General features: G+C 63.1%; 1 protein-coding gene across 2 annotated transcripts; it reads right to left on the bottom strand.

Moving 5' to 3' along the window:
• Window positions 1–590: 590 nt before the first annotated feature.
• SPHK1 (sphingosine kinase 1) lies at window positions 591–4,322 on the bottom strand. 2 transcript variants are annotated; one of them, XM_056115492.1, is made up of 6 exons: window positions 4,095–4,322; window positions 2,482–2,688; window positions 2,058–2,210; window positions 1,865–1,959; window positions 1,663–1,778; window positions 591–1,407 (listed from the first exon to the last, which is right to left on the bottom strand). In XM_056115492.1, the coding sequence occupies exons 2-6, from the start codon at window positions 2,489–2,491 to the stop codon at window positions 618–620; spliced, it is 1,164 nt and encodes a 387-aa protein (XP_055971467.1). In that variant the 5' UTR covers window positions 2,492–2,688; window positions 4,095–4,322; the 3' UTR covers window positions 591–617. The 2 variants fall into 2 exon arrangements, with proteins under 2 accessions (XP_055971467.1, XP_055971468.1); XM_056115493.1 differs by lacking the exon at window positions 4,095–4,322 and adding an exon at window positions 3,243–3,397.
• Between the last annotated feature and the right edge of the window lie 12,107 nt (window positions 4,323–16,429).

The raw sequence follows: 16,429 nt of genomic DNA, 5'->3' as shown, positions 1-16,429 counted from the left end.
GGGGGTCCCGCGCCCAGGGGGCATAGCATCCTTGGGTGCTGGTGGCAGGAATATAGATCCCCGGGAAGGTAGATTCTTAGGGGGCAGAGACACAAGACAAGGAGGGAGGTGTCCCAGATGCCCCAGAGGGTCCACCGGGCCTGGCCAGGGGGAGCCCCAAGCCCTTCCGGGTGTAGCCAAAAAGCAGAAAATGGAGCCCGAGCTCCCAGCGAGCCTAGAGGGTCTCACCGTCAGCCCAGCCCCAGGGGCGCCTCTCTGCTTGCTGCCACGGCAGGGTCCCAGGCAGACCCAAGGAGCTGGTGCTACCCACCAGCGGCCACAAGGGCAGATGCAGGGCAAGAGCCAAAGCTGCTGTGTCCAGCTGCTGCCTGCCCCTTCCCACAGGCCCACGCCTCGCCACCCTAAGGACCGGGCCAATGTCTGGGAATGTCATTTTATTGGGGTTGGAGTCACGGGCTGGCGCCCGCCAGTGGCCTCCAGGCCCAGGCTCTAGTCTCTGCCGAGACCCCCCCCCACACACACATTCCTGTGGGGGACGTCCTCCTCGGCGTGTGGACAGGCCCTGCAGTGGCGGCAGGGGACGAAGAGTCCAACTCCAAGCAGACCCCACGGCCCAGTTACAGGGGCTTCTCTGGGGCCCTGGAGTGATGTGGGTCACCGCCGGCCGGGGGCTCCACGTGGCCGCCGACCATCCAGTAGTAATCTGGGTGCACCTGGCCCTGCACAGCCTCGGTGACCATCAGCTCGCCGTCCACAGCAAACACCCCCTTCCCGTCCTTGGGCTCCAGGCGGAAGGCCCGCGCGGGCACGTACACCAGGTAAGGGCAGTTGGCCTCCATGTGCCGGCCCTTCTCCATGGCCAGGAAGAGGCGCAGCAGCGTGGCGCGGGACACACCCGCCCGCACGTAGAAAAGGTGCAGGGCGTCAGCGGCGCAGCGACCCATGGGCGCCGCGTACATCTCGCTGCCCAGGTGTGAGTGCAGTAGCGCCAGCACCAGCACGAAGTCCTGCTCAGGCACCACTGTCCAGTGCTCGGGCACCGGCTCTCCCAGGGGCACCAGGTGGGCATCGCTGGGGCCCGGCGGGGCCTGGCTGCCCAGGGCTGGGGCCGAGGGACTCCAGGGTGCCGCCCGCTCAGCTGGGAGGTAGGACAGGCGGCCCTGGTAGGTGCGCAGGACCGCCAAGCGCAGGAAGGTGCCCAGCGTGAAGCGCATCTCGCCCAGACGCCGGTACTTCTCGCTCTCGAGGTCCACATCGGCGATGAAGCCCCAGGACAGGCTGAGCACGGAGAACACGCGCGTGCCCGAGGCCAGCTGCAGGGACAGCAGGCTCATGGGCGCCAGCCGCCGGCCACACAGCAGCGACGTGCAGTTGGTCAGGAGGGCCTCGTTGGTCACCTGCTCGTAGCTGCGGGGTTGGGGGGGTGATCAGGTGGGAGCAACTGGAGCTGCGGACCCCGGCGACGACGGGGACAGGTGGGGTGCAGGGGAGGGGCAGCAGCACCCGGGAGCTGGGGGAGGGTCAGGGCTGCAGGAAAGAGGAGCAGAGTTGCAAAGAGGAAGAAAAGAAGCCGCAGTGCAGTGCGGAGGAGCTTGTCAGAGACCCTGGCAGCGGAGAGGGCCCAGCGGGGAAACTGAGGCCCGCTCCCCGCTGAGCGCTCACCCAGCGTAGTGGTTCAGAGAAGCGGCCAAGGCGTTGCCGGAGCCCGCGGGGAGGCTGCACAGCGGCGTCTGGATGGCCGTCTCCCAGTCGGGCCGGTCCATGAGCCCGTTGACTACCTGTGGGTGCAGCGGCGGCCTCAGCCTCAGCCAGGACAGCGCCCCGGGGCCCCCGCCCGCCACCTCCCGGGGGGCGCCGGCCTCACCTCGTGCATCAGCCCGTCTCCGGACATGACCACCAGGGCGTCCCAGTGGCCCAGTTCCGCGGCCCGCGCCAGCTCCCGGGCGTGGTTCCGCCGCTCTGCGGGGGGACAGCAGGGACCGCGCGCGCGCGGGCGCTCAGGACGCGGGGCGGGCTCGCCGCCAGGGGGCGCCCCTCGCGCCGGCGCCCGCACCCACCAGTGAGCACCAGCGTGAAGGCGACGTCGGCCTGGACCAGCAGCGGCTGCACGTGGCTCCGGAAGAGCTGCAGGGCCTTGCCCTTGCCCCCGCGCGGGTTCAGCAGCACCAGCACGCGGCAGGGCCGCGGGAGCCGAGCCCGGGGGCCGCCGGCTGCAGGAGACACGCCCGAGCAGGCCGCTAGTCCCCACCCGGAACACCCGGGGCATTGCCCGGACGGCGGCCCAGGTGGGCGCGGGGGCGGGCGGGGGGCGGGGCCCTCGCGGCACCCGGGGCCCGGCGCAGGCGCCTCCCGCGTCTGGCCTCGCTGCAGAAGTGGCCCCGTCCGGGGCGCCCCCTCCGTCCCCACCCGGCGATCATCCCCGGGAGCGGGGAGGGGCGCCGCTCCACGCCCCCCAGCTTTTCCCGACCGGCCCCCACAAACCTGGATCCATAGCCTGGACCCGCGGCTCTGGCGGCCCGGGGGTCCCCCGCGCTGTCGGGGCGCCGCCCGCGGCGTCGGCTCCTGCCTTCAGCTCCTTATCGCGGCTGCCCAGGCGCGTGTCGCGGCGGCGGCGGCAGCGGGACTCGCCCTCCGCGCCCGGCGCCGGGGCTGTGGGGGCTTCGGCGTCATGCCCTGCGGCGGCCGGGTCTGGGGGACGGGAGGAGGGGGCGCTGGCAGAGTCCCAGGGGCCCCCACCCGGGGGGTGGGGCTCCGCGCGCTCGGCCGGGGATCCCGCTCCTCCCCGGGAGGTCCCGAGAGCCCAGGTCCTGGGCCAGGGGGGTCCAGCCCGAGCCCGAGCCGAAGGGGCGCTTCTTCCTAGGGGCTTTCCTCTCGCGGGCTTGGAATCCGGCCCGACGGATGAGTCAGAACCGCGTGGTTCTGGGTCCCATCAGCTCCTCGCCCCCACCCCGGGGGGCCGCCAGCCGGGAGTCGCGCTCAAAAGAAAGGCTGGACGTCGCCGGGCACCCGGTCTGGGCGTGAGATCGCGGGGTCCCGGCCACGCGATCCAGGGCCAAGCGGGTCCGTGCCCGCCTCCGGGGCCCGCTCTGCCCCGGGGCGCAGCGCGGGGGTCGCATGAGGTCGCACTCGGAGGCGGGACCCCAGCCCCCCCGGCCGGGCGCCCCAGCTGCGCGGCGCATGGCCCAGTTCCGCGGGCCCCCGCGGGGCCACGCGCGACGACGGGGCACGGCGGGCGGCCCTACCCGGTCGCTCCGGCTGTGGCTGGCGAGGCGCCCGCTCCGGCCCGGCCCGGCTCGGCGCCGCGTCCGAGGGACAACGGGCTCCGACGCTCCGCTCCCTCTGGCCGCCAAGTTTTCCCTGAACTTGGCCGCGGGGCGCCGAGCCCCGCCGCCCGGGTAGGCCCCGCCCCGCCCGGGCGGAACCGGCCCCGCCCGCGGCCCGCCCCGGCCTCCCCGCGCCGCCCGGGCTCGGCCACGCTCAGGGCCCGGCGGGGGCCCGGGACGCGGCCGCGCGCACCCGCCGCTCGGAGCCCGCGAGCCCGGCGCCCGGGACGGCCGAAGTCGGGGTGCCGGGTGCGCGAGGCCGAGTCCCGGGACCCTCGGCGCCGCGACCCCCCTCCGCCAGGTCTGTCCGCGGCCAGCGCCCCGCGGCCACCACCCGGGGTCGGGGGCCCGGCTCCCGCTGGGTGCCCCTGGCCCGCGCCTCTCCTCGGGGGTCACTTTTCGCTCTCTCGGGTCGGCTGCTGCATCGTAGTCCGGAGCGGGCGGGAGGAGGAGGAGGAGGAGGAGGAGCAGGCCGGGTGGAGAACCTCAAAAGTTGGACCCCTCCCCGCGCGGACGCCCCCGAGGCGGGGCCGGGCCGGAGGGCGCCCCGCGGCTTGGCGCTGTGGCCCACGCCCCTCCCGGGGCCCGGGTGGGGGGTGGCGAGCAGGCTCTGGGGGTGTGTCCCCCGCCGCCCCGGGGGCTCGAGAGCGCGCCCCGAAGCGCGGGGCTCCGCGCGCGGGGCGCGGGCGGGCCGGGAGGGGGGTCCCGGGAGGCTCCGGTCCCCGGGGGCCGCGTGCGCCCCGCACCCCCCGCGCCGCCGGGGCCTCTTACGGACGGGAAGGGGCAGGCAGGTCCGGGCGGCGCCCCGCGCGCGGCACGCCTCCGCGGTCTCTTCTCCTCCGGAGGCCCCAGGAGCCCGGCCCCGTTTCCCAACTCTTGGGGTGGGGGGCAGGGGCGCGCGCGCGGGGCCGGGGCTGCGCGCCTCCGCCCCGCGCGGCACCCCCCGGCCGGTCCCCAGCGGGTTCCGGGAAGGTGACTCAGCGACGCGTGCTCGGCTCGGGGAAACTCAGAGAAAGTCGGCGCGAGGGGAGGCGGCGGGGGGCGCGCTCGCTCACACCGGCCGGCGCCCCCCATCCACCCTCCGGGCCCGCACCCCGCCCCCGGGGACTCGGGCGCTCGGAGCCGAGGTGACCGCGCCGCAGCCGCAGTGCCGGTCACGCGGGGCGGGCGGGCGGGCGGCCTGCGCGGCGCGCGGGGGACTGGGCGGGAGCGGGGGCGGGGGGCTGGACCCCCCGTACCGCCCCTCTCCGCGCCTCCCGCCTGGGCTGTGGCGCCTGGAAGGCGCGCGCCCCCAGATCTTGGCCCTGGAAGGAGCAGCCCGCGCGGAGACCTTGGGGCGAACCCCCACCCCCAGCCCTGCGCGTCCCAAAGGGGCATTTCTGCCATCAGGCCCGGAGAGCTTGGAATGGGACGAGGGGAAACCGAGGCACGCGGTGAGAAAGTCGCCCGGGGTCGCGGGGTGGGCGGGGTGTCGCCGATCCCCGGCGGGCGAGGGGGCGGGGCGGCCTCCAGCCTCCTTGTCCCCAGCCAGGACCGGCTCCCCCAGCTCACGCCGCCCAGTGCGAGGGAGGCGAAGGACCGAGCCCTCGGGCCCCTGTGCCAGGCCACACAATGGCCCCTCTGTCCTCGCGGCCGCTCCTGCCCCCTCACCTCCGCGGTCTCTGCTGACCCCTCATTGCTGCCCTTCACCTCCCACCCGCCTGGGAAGAGCTTTCTGGCCTCTCGGCGGAGACTCACCGGTCAGCATCCCGCCAAGACGGGCGAGGGCAGAGGGAGGTGCCTTCTGCTTTGCCGCCTGGAGGCCTGAACCCCCAGAGCTGAGCGCTGGACCCCGCAGCAGGTTTTTCTCCGCCCAGCTTCCGCTCCACGGCCTGCTCCCCTTGCAGTGAGGGAGTCCCCCAAATCTGCTCCAACACCCCCCAGCCTCCGCGTCCCAGTCGCCACCCCCCGGGTGCCCAGCGAGGCCCACTGCAGCCTGGCATCCGGTTGGATGGGACGTGCTCGCCAACCCAGAGCTGGGCCCACAGGTAATACCTGTCCCGTGGGTGCAAGGGGCCAGCTGTCCCTGCACCCCCCGGCCGCCCCCTTCCTCCTGCGGGCGGCCTCCCCAGGGGAGGGCCACCTGAGAGCCTTTTCTTCTTCAGGGGAAGAATGTGGCAATTCAGAGGCCTGGCGGCGGGGAGCCGAGGTGCTCCATGGCCGGTCCCCTGCGTTTACGGGGCAGGCCCAGGCCTCTGGGTGGCCAGACCGGGACCTTTCTCTTCCCCGGCAGGAGGTTGGGGGGCCCTGCCTGCCTCCCTCTGCAGGGGTGCAGGGGGAGGGGAGGTGTCCCCTCTGTCCTGCCCTGCCGGCTGGCACCGGAGCTGCTGCTTCCTTCCCAGAGCTCTCTGATACTGACCTGAGTTGGCGGCCCTGCCAGGCATAGGGGTGGCGGGTGTGTTGCCGCTGGCACCGGGAAGACGGCAGACCCGTCACACAGGATTCTTGGCCGCTTGCAGGAGTGTTTGGTCCTGGGGCAGTCTCTGTTTCTGCGGAGGTCCAGCCGAGTGCGGGGGTGGGGTGTGAGTGGACCTGTGGGTCAGTCTGCCCTGTGACTGGCACTCTGGGCCTCGTGGGTGTCCCTGAGAGGCTGGAAACTCTGGACTCGCCTCCCACAGGCCTCACCTGCAGACCTATTGACCCCGATTACCCCTGCAGGGCGATTACCTTCTAGAACCTTCTCACAGGGGAAGCCCCAGGGCCACACCTGCTGTACTCGGTTCATCTCCCTGCCCCTCCTCCTTGCCTTCCTTCCTGGGGATCTTAACGAAGCACCTCGAAAACCGGAGGGCTTCCACAGAGGCCAGGCGCGCCTCTGTCCCCCAGCCCTGGCTTGCTGGCCCCTCCATGGGACTTGGGGGACACGCCAGGTGGGTCGCTCCCAGCAGTGCCAGACACCAAACCCAGGGCTCCATGCGCCAAGCCTGGGCTCTGCAGCATCTCCGCTCTCCCCCTCCTCCAGCTTCTTAGCTGGATCCTCTCAGGAGTCACATCTGACAAGGGACCGCGAGACATTTGGCCACAAAAGTTGCTGAATGCCAGAAACTATTCTAAATTAGCAGAGCCCTAGTGCAGCGGGTGGGGCCTTTGCCTTGAACACAGCCCATCCAAGTTCGATCCCTGACACCCCAGAGGGTCCCCTGAGCCCGGCTAGTGTGACCCCTGCACGCAGCGCCAGGAGTCAGCCCTGCGCACCGCTGGGTGTAGCTCCAAAGCAAAACAACAACAACAACAACAAATTAATTCCAAATGAATCTTGCCTCCGGAGAGATAGGGCAGGTGTGAGCACTTGTCTTGCAATGCGGCCTGTTGGCTGACCTGGCTAGAAGCCCTGATACCACCTGTGCTTCCCTGCAGGGGACAGGGCATCCCTCCCATGCACAGAGCCAGGAACAGCCACCGGAGGTGGCCCAAACACACATTCCTTTCCCTCCACCCTGCCATGACTTTTCCAATAAAAGGCAAAGGCCAGTCCTGCCTGAACCAGGTGTGCCTGGCCGCTCCCCAGCTGTGCTGCCTTCATCGGGCAAAAGGAAGTCTGGAGGGCCAGAGCCAGTGGGGACGGCACTTGCCCTGCACGTGGAAGACCAGGTTTGATCCCCGGCACCCCACCTGGTTCCCGACCCCACCAGGAGTGATCCCTGAGCGCAGAGACTGGAGTCAGCCCTGAGCACCATGGTGTGTGGCGCCAAGACAAACCAAATGCAATTCGTCAGTTCGTCCTGGTCAGATGAGTTCCCTCCCCCTATCAGTTGCCTTTGAAGAACATGCCCTGGAAGGCCACTGGAGCACAAACGGCAAAAGTCACCCAGTCGGCCTGCCAGGTGGGCGCTCACCAGGAGCCGCTAGCCCTGGGCTTCAGAAAGGTTTTTCACCAAGATCTCCCTTTTGGGGGGAGTCACATCCGGTGGTGCTCACCGCCTTTTTGCTTTTGTTTTTTTGAGTCGCATCCAGCGATGCTCAGGGGTGACTCCTGGCGGTGCTCAGGGGACCATATAGGGTGCCAGAGATCAAACCCTGGTTGGCTGCATGTAAGGCAAGTGTCCTCCCCTCTGTATGATTGCTCCAGGCCCTCAATGCTTACTCTTGTCTCTGGATTCAGGGCTCATTGCTTGGTGTCCATATGGATGGCAGGAAGGCAGGCGCTGCCCCCCCTCCCCACTGTAGGAAGACTCTAGCCCTGCTAGCTCCGAAGAGCTAGGATGGTTTCGGGGAGGCAGGGAGGCATTTGCCTCACATGCAGCTGACCCAGTTTAATTGCAGAACCACGGGTTGTCCCCTGAACATCGCCAAGAGTGATCCTGAGCAAGTGATCCTAATTTAAAAAAAAAATTTTAAAAAAGAATAAAATGATCAGTCTGGCCTCAGAAGGCCGACCTCTGATGTGTGAGGCTTGGGAGCTGGAGCAATAGGACATAGGATAGGGCACTTGTTTTGCAAGTGGCCAACTTGGGCTCCGGCATCCCTTATGATTCCCTGGACACTACACAGAGTGATTCCCAAGCGCAGAGTCAGGAATAAGCCCTGTCCCATTAAAAAAAAAAAAGGGGGGGGGGCTGGAGCAATAGCACAGCGGGTAGGGTGTTTGCCTTGCATGCGGCCAACCCGGGTTCGATTCCCAGCATCCCATAGGGCCCCCCAAGCACCGCCAGGAGTGATTTCTGAGTGCAGAGCAAGGAATAACCCCTGAGCATCGGCTGGGTGTGACCCAAAAAGCAAAAATAAATAAAAATAAATTTAAAAATTTTTTTTAAAAAGTCAGGGTTTTTGTTTTATTATTTTTTGCCCAGGACAACCCCAAAAGACAGATTCCCACCCCCCATAAAGGAAAAACAAAAAAAAGACTGAAACCAAAGCCAGGCTTCTTTGAATTCCCTTCTGTCCGTCATGGTCGCCTGGCCCCCACTTAATGCAACTGCTGCTGTAAAGCATGAAATGACCTGGCGTGTGGGGGCCACAGACACGGAGCACCCAGGATGGAGCCCGTAGTCTCACCTCACAAGGCAGTTGCTGTACATCAGGGGGCTGTCCCCAGGCTCCAGCGTAGGGGTCCTGAAACAGGGCTGGAGCCATAGTAGAGCAGGGCGGGCACTTGCCTTGCACACAGCAGACCCGGGTTCGATCACCAGCACCCCATATGGCTCTCTGAGCACCGCTAGGTGTAACTCCTGAGCCTGAGTACAGAGCACAGAGGTAGGAGTGACCCCTGAGCATCGTCAGGTGTGGTCCAGAAGCTAAAAACCAGAGGGTCCAGCCTTCCCCCTGCGTGCTTAAGGGTGGAGGAAAAGGGGTGGTGTTTGGAGTGCCAGCGGTGTTAGGGGCTGCTTATGTCTCCCCCAGGCCAGGCCCCTCGCCTTGGTTGGCACAGGCCTCGGCTCTAGGATCAAGCCACTCTCCTTGACCTGGCTCCATCGACTGCCGCAGTCGCCGGGTTTCATACCCAGAACCATGAGCAGCTGGAGGTTAGTGCTGTACGTCTCTCTGATTGGACCATTTGGGTCTTGCTGTACAATTCTCTGATTGGGCCGTTTGGGGGACAGTGAGGGCGGGACCTGCTGTATAGCTCTCTGATTGGACCGTTCAGAGGTTAGTGCCTGTGGACCCGGCTGTACGGCTCTCTGATTGGACCATTCAGAGTTTAGTGCCTGAGGGTCCTTGCTGCACGACTCTCTGATTGGACCATTTGGAGGTTAGTGCCGGAGGGTCTTGCTGTATAACTCTGATTGGGCCGTTTGGGGGATGTGAGGGCGGGACCTGGTGTACAGCCCTCTGATTGGACCGTTCGGAGGTTAGTGCCTGGAGGTCCTGCTCTGAGGCTCTGATTGGACCGTTCGGAGGTTAGTGCCTGAGGGTCCTGCTGCACGGCTCTCTGATTGGAATGTTCGGAGGTCAGCTTAAAGGACCTCGGGTGGCATTCCTTGTGCATACTACACTTGCCCGGACCCCGGAAACCATGCACAAGAGGACCCCCCATACGGCCCCCAGCCCAGCTCTTCAAAGCTCTGTCTGACTCTGAGAGCAAATGCCACATCTGCTCTGCTTCTTTTCTCCACCACCTTCGCTGGGCGTCCTGAGTGATGTTGCTTCCCCACACCCAAGCTGACCACCCCCTCTCCCGACACACACTATCTGCAAAGCCCCTTAGGGAGGCGTTTTCTGCCAGGGATTGAACTTGGGTTGGCCACTTGCCAAGCAAACATGTGACCTGGTCTACTCTCGCCCGTCCCTGCAAAATACCTTTTTACCATATAAAGTTCCAGTAGATCCCTTGGGGTCCTGTTATTCTGCCAGCCATGGGTGGGTGGGGAGATGGTCGAGAAACTGTGTTTCTAGACTCCAGAATCCTTCTTTTCAAACATTCTCACCACCCTAAGAGCTTCCCTGCTAAATTGGCCTTTTGGGGCACTCCAACTGGAAGGATGTGGGGATTGGGGGGTGTCAGAGAAAGAGCTCAAAGGGCAGAGCACCTGCCTAGCATGGGTGAGGCCCAGAATCTGATCCCCATCTCTGCATGCCCCCCCCCAGCACCCATGGGTGTGGCCCCCAGGAAACAAAAAAAAGAAAACTGGTTTTTCCATTTTTCAAAAATTACCCAAGAGGGAGAAATTGGCTTCTTTGCTAAACACAGTAATTATGGGGTTCCACAAAGCCCAGCTTTCCCGTGGGGAGCAGGGCCCACACTGAGCAGAGTTCCCTACTCTGCAGCAAGGGCTCTGGGAGGGGAGTGTTAGCACCCCACTTTCTGCTCTGTGATCAGGCTGTTCCCCATGACCACAGAGAAGGGTCTGGGGCCAGAATCAGTGCCCCTGGTCTCCAGCACCTGATGCCTCCATCCTGGGTGATTGCCAGGGACCCCCTCTCCCCTGCATTGTGCGTGCGTAATGCCCCTGACAGAAACTTTTTAGGTGCAGGAAGAGGCGCTACCGCGGGTCCCACAGCACAAGCTGCAGGAAGGGCCAGTGCATGCAGGTTTCCGGGGGCTCGTGGTTGCGCAATGTTTCCACATCCACATCGCTCACAAATGTGACCTTGGGTGGCTCCCAAAGCAAACGGGGAGGGCTGGACAAAGCCCCTGGCGGCCGAGCAGCAGGGAAGGAGGGGATGCTCCCACGTGGGCGGGACCTCCCGACCTTTCCACCCCATTGGAGTCCCGGCTGACTGCTAGCCCCTGCTGGCCCCTGCTGGCAGCCCAGGGATCTGGACCTCCTCAGCCCGTGCACGCAAGACAGCTAAACCCTCCTTCACCAAGCTGCAGGACACCACCGGGGCGGGTGCCCAGGGTGGGGGTGAGAGATGGATGATCAGCCCCGCCCCCCCGTGCATCCTGCCCCACACCTGGACCCCCCCTCCCCCCCCGTCCCCAGATGTGTCTCCTGAGGTGACAACTGCTCCCTGCTCCCCTGATGCAGTGCTGGTCACTTAGGATTCTGCAGGGTGGACAGATGGGGGCCCAAGGGGTGCGAGTGGCTGGAGCACAGAACCCCCCGCCTAATTTTGTAGGTGCGACCCCAGGCCTGTGGAGGATTTGGGGATGAACAAAGACATCACTTCCCCTTGCGGGAGCCACTGCTGCTCCCGCCCGTCTGGCAGAGCAGGCGCCCAGGTGATCGCCTGGCAAAGCTTCAGGCTAATTAGGGGGATTATTTTAAACCCCCGGAAACGGAGGAGGCGGGAGAGCGCCTTTCTGCCCTTGCGGGAGACACAGCCCCAGCTTCCTGGGGGGCACCAGGGGCACATCCTGCTCCCTCCACCCCGGCAGCCTGGGCTGCGGCCCAGAGCCCCCAGGGGGGTCCCTGCCTACTGGCGGTGCGCCCATGCACGGAGGCCAGCACACAGTGCCCCGTTCCCCACCTCCTCCCTGCCGATGGCTCCCCGAGGGAGAGACAGATGTCACCCTCTGCAGAGCTGAAATCCGGATCCTTCTTCCCGACCCGCAGGCATCGCCTGGAACAACCCCCAGTGGCGGGACTGGCCCAGCTGATGAGCATCAGAGCGTCCGGCTTGGAGCTTGGGCTCCTGCTGCCCCTGGGATGAGGCCTCGCGGCCCCTTGGTTCTTGGACCCAGCACTTGGGCACTTCCTGGAGAGAGAACTCGGCCAGGGGCGGGCAGAGGCCGTTGCCTCCTGCCCTCTAGGCAGACAGAAATGTGGTGCCCCCAGGGGGGGAGGGGGCTGGTTGAGTGGCTCCAGGCAGATCTGCTTCTGCCTTGCAGCCGTTGGCAGTTGAGGAACTGCACTGGCTGAGCTGAAGCCCGGGGCACGACGTACCTGGGCCTCAGGTGGGTGCCCGCCTCGACCTTGCTGGCTGCAGGTGCACTTTTTTTACTTGGGTGTGGGGTGGGTTTGAGCCAACACCTTGGCAGGGGCCAGACCCTGCTCTGCTCAGGGGTCACTCCTGGCGGCTCTCTGCTGATCGTGCAATGCTGGGAACGCAGCCAAGAGAGATGGGACAGCTGAGGGGTAACAGTGCGGATGGCACTTGCCCTCCACATGCCAGCCCCACCTCAACCCAGGTATGGAATACGGCCCCGAGCACTGCCAGGAGCCACCCCCAAGCCCAGGGCCAGGAGTCAGCCTTGAGCACTGAGGGGCAAGACCCCAAAGCAAACTGACCAGTCGGAGATGGTCGGGCCAACTTTATTCCCACATAGACACAGGGCCTTGAAGTGGGGTCCTGTGTTGGGAGGTGAGGTAGATGGGGCTCAGCTTGGAATTCAACAAGGAACGTGGATCTGACTGTCCAGAACCAGGGTGGGAATGAGCAGAAGTTGGACACCAACAGGACCCTCAGGAACGTGGATGTACGTGCACACGGTGAGCGCAGGCCTCCCACATTCAGTGCACGAGCCTAGGGTTTGGGCCTCCTGCCCAGCACACGCTGAAGGAATTGCAGGGAGGCTGGAGCAATTGCACAGCGGGGAGGGTGTTTGCTTTGCACGCGGTCGACCCAGGTTTGATTCCCAGCATCCCATATGGTCCCCTGAGCACTGCCAGGAGTAATTTCTGAGTGCAGAGCCAAGAGTGACCCCTGAGTATCGCCAGGTGTGATCAAAAAAAAAAAAAACAAAGCAAACAAACAAAAAGAATTGCACGGGGTTGCCCTGTGACGTGCAGGCTTTAGAGATGGAAGCTCAAGCAGAGTTTGAACGGAAGTGCTCCGGGTTCCATGCTTCCGTACTATGGCGGAGGTCAAAGTTAGGACCTGGAGAGGCTGGAGCAATAGCACAGCAGGGAGGGCATTTGCCTAGCAACACTACAGAGGTGCTCTATCACTTGGCTAGGCACATACATGCTCATGATCATAGACACACATGCACATGATCATAGACAAATTACACACATACAGACACATGGAAGCACATGGTTATATAGATACACACATGTATGTACACACAGATACAAGCAGAGTCACACTCACGTATACATAAACGCATATATTCTTAGACACATACAGACACACCCATGTATAGCCACACATACACCAGTACTCACCCTCATACCATCCCACACATGCTCACGCACACACACATGTGAAAGAATCCATATTAGGGCATCAAATTTTTGTGTACTTTAGCTAACTTGCAACATTGCTTTCTGTAAAACTGCTTGGCTGCTTTGCACCTGGGGGAGAGGGGACTTGCAAAGTGAACAGGGCATAACTTCTTTCTACAAGATTCAGGTGTATTTACTGTCCCTGAAATGTATTGTCTCAGTAAAGCACCCTGCAGATTTGGGTAAAGGCTAACTCAGGATGCTGGTGGTTGGGGGAAATGGCCCTTTCCTGGAATGTATTGTCTCACTAAAGCACCCTGCAGACTTGGGTAACACAAAACGAGGATGGTCAAGGGAGATTACCTAAGGCTTAATGATTCCAGCTATAACCTTGCTTGTGCTGACAATCGATGTACGTAAATGCTGATCTTTGAATCTATAGGCTAAGGAGTGAGGTACTTTTAAATGGATTGGTTAAGAAAGTATATGTTGTTACAAATCTATTGGCTATGAAATGCGCGGGCTTTGCTGTAACGGCCAGTGAAGGCCTATATAAGATCCCCTTTGAAGAAGTTCGGGGCTCTCAGCCACTGCCCATTTTTGGGGTATGCTGCGGAGCCCCAGCATGCTGGTCTAAATAAACCCCGTTTTTACTCCTGCAGGAATTGTGTCTATCTGGTCTCTCCGCGCCTCCCAGGGCCAGGGAACTCCCGATCCCAACACATGTACACATGATGGTGTAACTGGCTGGCATCCCGAGGGCTCTGGGCTCTGGGATCAGCCTCCTCAGCGGAGAAGGATCTGCAGCGACCCCCAGGCCAGCAGACAAGCTTCACAGAGCCCAAGATTTCTGTCAGTGCTGCAGGCCTCCAAGGGGCACCCCGAAGCTTTGCGGCTTCTGGTGGCGAGGCGGCCAGGAAGAAAGGACCCCCCCATCCCCCCAGCTCCTTCTGGTTGCCTCCAGGAATGTGGGAATGTGGGGACCGGGGTGAGCTGGCTGCCGCCCAGTGCCTGGAAAGGAGGGGTGAGCTGTCCTGACCACATCCCCCCTCAGTGCTACCAAAGCGGGCACCAGCATGAATTGGAACTGTCAATTAAGCCCCATTTCCCTGTAGAATGGGAATTCAATTTTGAAAAGGCTTTTTCTTAATAGCTCTGAGTCGAGGGGCCGGGGGAGGGGCGCCTAATTTCCCTTGTGGGTAAAAGGAAGATCTGGTGCCTTTCCTGTCAGGAGGGCTTCGCCACCCCCATCTGGGGGTCCCAGCCTGGGTGAGGGCTGGCCTTCAAGACCCCCCCGCCCCCAGGCTTTTCTCTGAGACAAAGTGTAAGAATCAGACCACGGAGGACGGAAGGAGAAGAGACAGAGCGAGAGCAGGAATGGGGTAGGGGGGCTGCACGGCTGGCTGAGGGTGCCCCCCCCGGCTGGTCCTGGCTGCTAATGGGGTTCCTGATCCCCTCGGCGCGTGTTTTTTACGTGGCTGGTGGGAGGACCATCAATTTCTTTTTTCTTTTTTTGCTTTTTATGTCACACCCAGTGATGCACAGGGGTTACTCCTGGCTCATGCACTCAGGAATCACTCCTGGCGGTGCTTGGGGGACCATACAGGATGCTGGGAATCGAACCCCGGTCGGCCGTGTGCAAGGCAAACGCCCTCCCTGCTGTGCTATTGCTCCAGCCCCAGGACCATCAATTTCCACACAACCGGGTGTCGTGTGCCTTGCATGGCTCTGGAACTCCGTGGGCCCCACGAGCGTCCACTCATGCTCTGAGCGGTTCTACACGGGCTGACTGTGACCCGAGGGGAGCCTCTCATGGTGCTTTTTGGGGCCTCAGGGCCAAAGGGCTGAGCCTCAGTGTCGGCGCCCTTAGAGGTGGAAACCCCCATTTTTGTGGGCCACCCCAGGCCTAGTACCCCGTGGCACCTGTCCCCATGTGTGCGTGGGGGGTGTCCCCAGGCCATCAAGGGCACCACGGCCCTGCCGGGAGAGAGGGTGGAACTGCTCGCCACTTCCTCAAGAAGTGAGAATCAGGGCAACTTTAGGGAACCGTTTAACCTTCAGGAAACAGCCCTGGCCCTGGGGACCCGCCCAGCCCCCCTCTGCCCTCAACACCCCTCCCCTGCTGAGTAGAAGCCCCCCGAAGTACCTCTCCATTTTCTAGTTCTTTATTTGCTAATATTGGTTTTGATTTGAGTGCTTCACCCTGAGGTGCTCAGGGAACGGTGATCCAACCCCAGCCTCCGGCATGCAAGGCCCGGGCTCATTGCTTTGAGCTATTTCTGTAGCCCCATTTATTTATTTATTATTATTAAGTAGAATCTTAATTTGGGGGGGGGGGGGCGCTGTCAGTGATGCTCAGGGCTTCCTCCTGTCTGTGCAGTGCTGAGGATCAAGCTTCAGACTGGAGTCAGCTGTGTTTCCCCCTTGCAGACCCACAGCCTGGCGTGTGGTTATGAAGGCAGTTTGACTCTGGAGGCTAAAATTTGTGTGTTAGACCATCAGAGCTGTCTGAGGGCCCAGTCACCCCCACACTCAGATCCGCGGGGTCCGCGGGGGCAGGAACCTAGAGATGGAAGACAGATGTGTTTCCTGCAGTGCGGCCGAGGAAGACGGCGTCCCATGCTCGGCCCACTGCTGATGCAGCTCATTCCGACGGGTGGTTTTCCCATCCTCAGCAGTACGGATGCTGTGTGTGTGCCAGTCCCCTGAGTCATCACAGATGGCCGGGCCCCAGCCCACTGGGGCACCATCCGGGATGCCGGGAATCGAACCCAGGTCGTCTGCATGGAGGGCCTCCCAGCTGCACTCCCCCTAGCCCAGAGATAGTTTGGGGGCCAGGGCTTGGGGAGCGAGGCGTCAGTCGGTAATGTTCCGTTCAGCTGTTTGTCTGGGTCCAGCAGCAGCAGCCAAACCCCGCATGTGAGGCGTCTCCTGGACGTGGGGTGCTTTCTCATCCGCTGGGGAAGACCGGGCCCTCTCTCCGCCCTTTCCCTGCCCAAGGTCGTCCTGTGTGATGCTGCTTCCCAGGGGCACAGGAGTGTGTAGGCCAAGGGGAGCAAGGGGGAGGGGGGAGGAATTGCAGGGCTTGCGGGTGGGCTGAGGTGGAACCTAGCCCCAAGTTCTAGACTTATCTTTTTTTTTTTTTTTTTGGCTTTTTGGCTTTTTGGCTTTTTGGCTGGAGCAATAGCTAAGCGGTAGGGCGTTTGCCTTGCGCGCAGCCAGCCCGGCCGAGCCGGGTTCGATTCCTTAACCCCTCTCGGAAGCCCGGCAAGCTACTGAGTGTATCTCGCCCTCACGGCAAAGCCTGGCAAGCTACCCATGACATATTCGATATGCCAAACACAGTAACAACAAGTCTCAAAATGGAGACGCTACTGGGCCCACTCAAGCAAATCGATGAACAACGGGAGGACAGTGTTTGACAGTGTTTGTTTTGGGTCACACCCAGGCATTGCACAGGGGTTACTCCTGGCTCTGCACTCAGGAATTACCCTTGGCGGTGCTCAGGGGACCATATGGGATGCTGGGAATCAAACCTGGGTCATTGGCATGCAAGGCAAATGCCCTTCCCGCTGT

The sequence above is a fragment of the Sorex fumeus genome, unplaced genomic scaffold, assembly GCF_029834395.1.
Source record: "Sorex fumeus unplaced genomic scaffold, SorFum_2.1 ptg000029l, whole genome shotgun sequence".
Classification (NCBI taxonomy): domain Eukaryota; kingdom Metazoa; phylum Chordata; class Mammalia; order Eulipotyphla; family Soricidae; genus Sorex; species Sorex fumeus.
The sequence above is the reverse complement of the archived record's forward strand: the minus strand, read 5'-3'. Positions and strand labels throughout refer to the sequence as shown.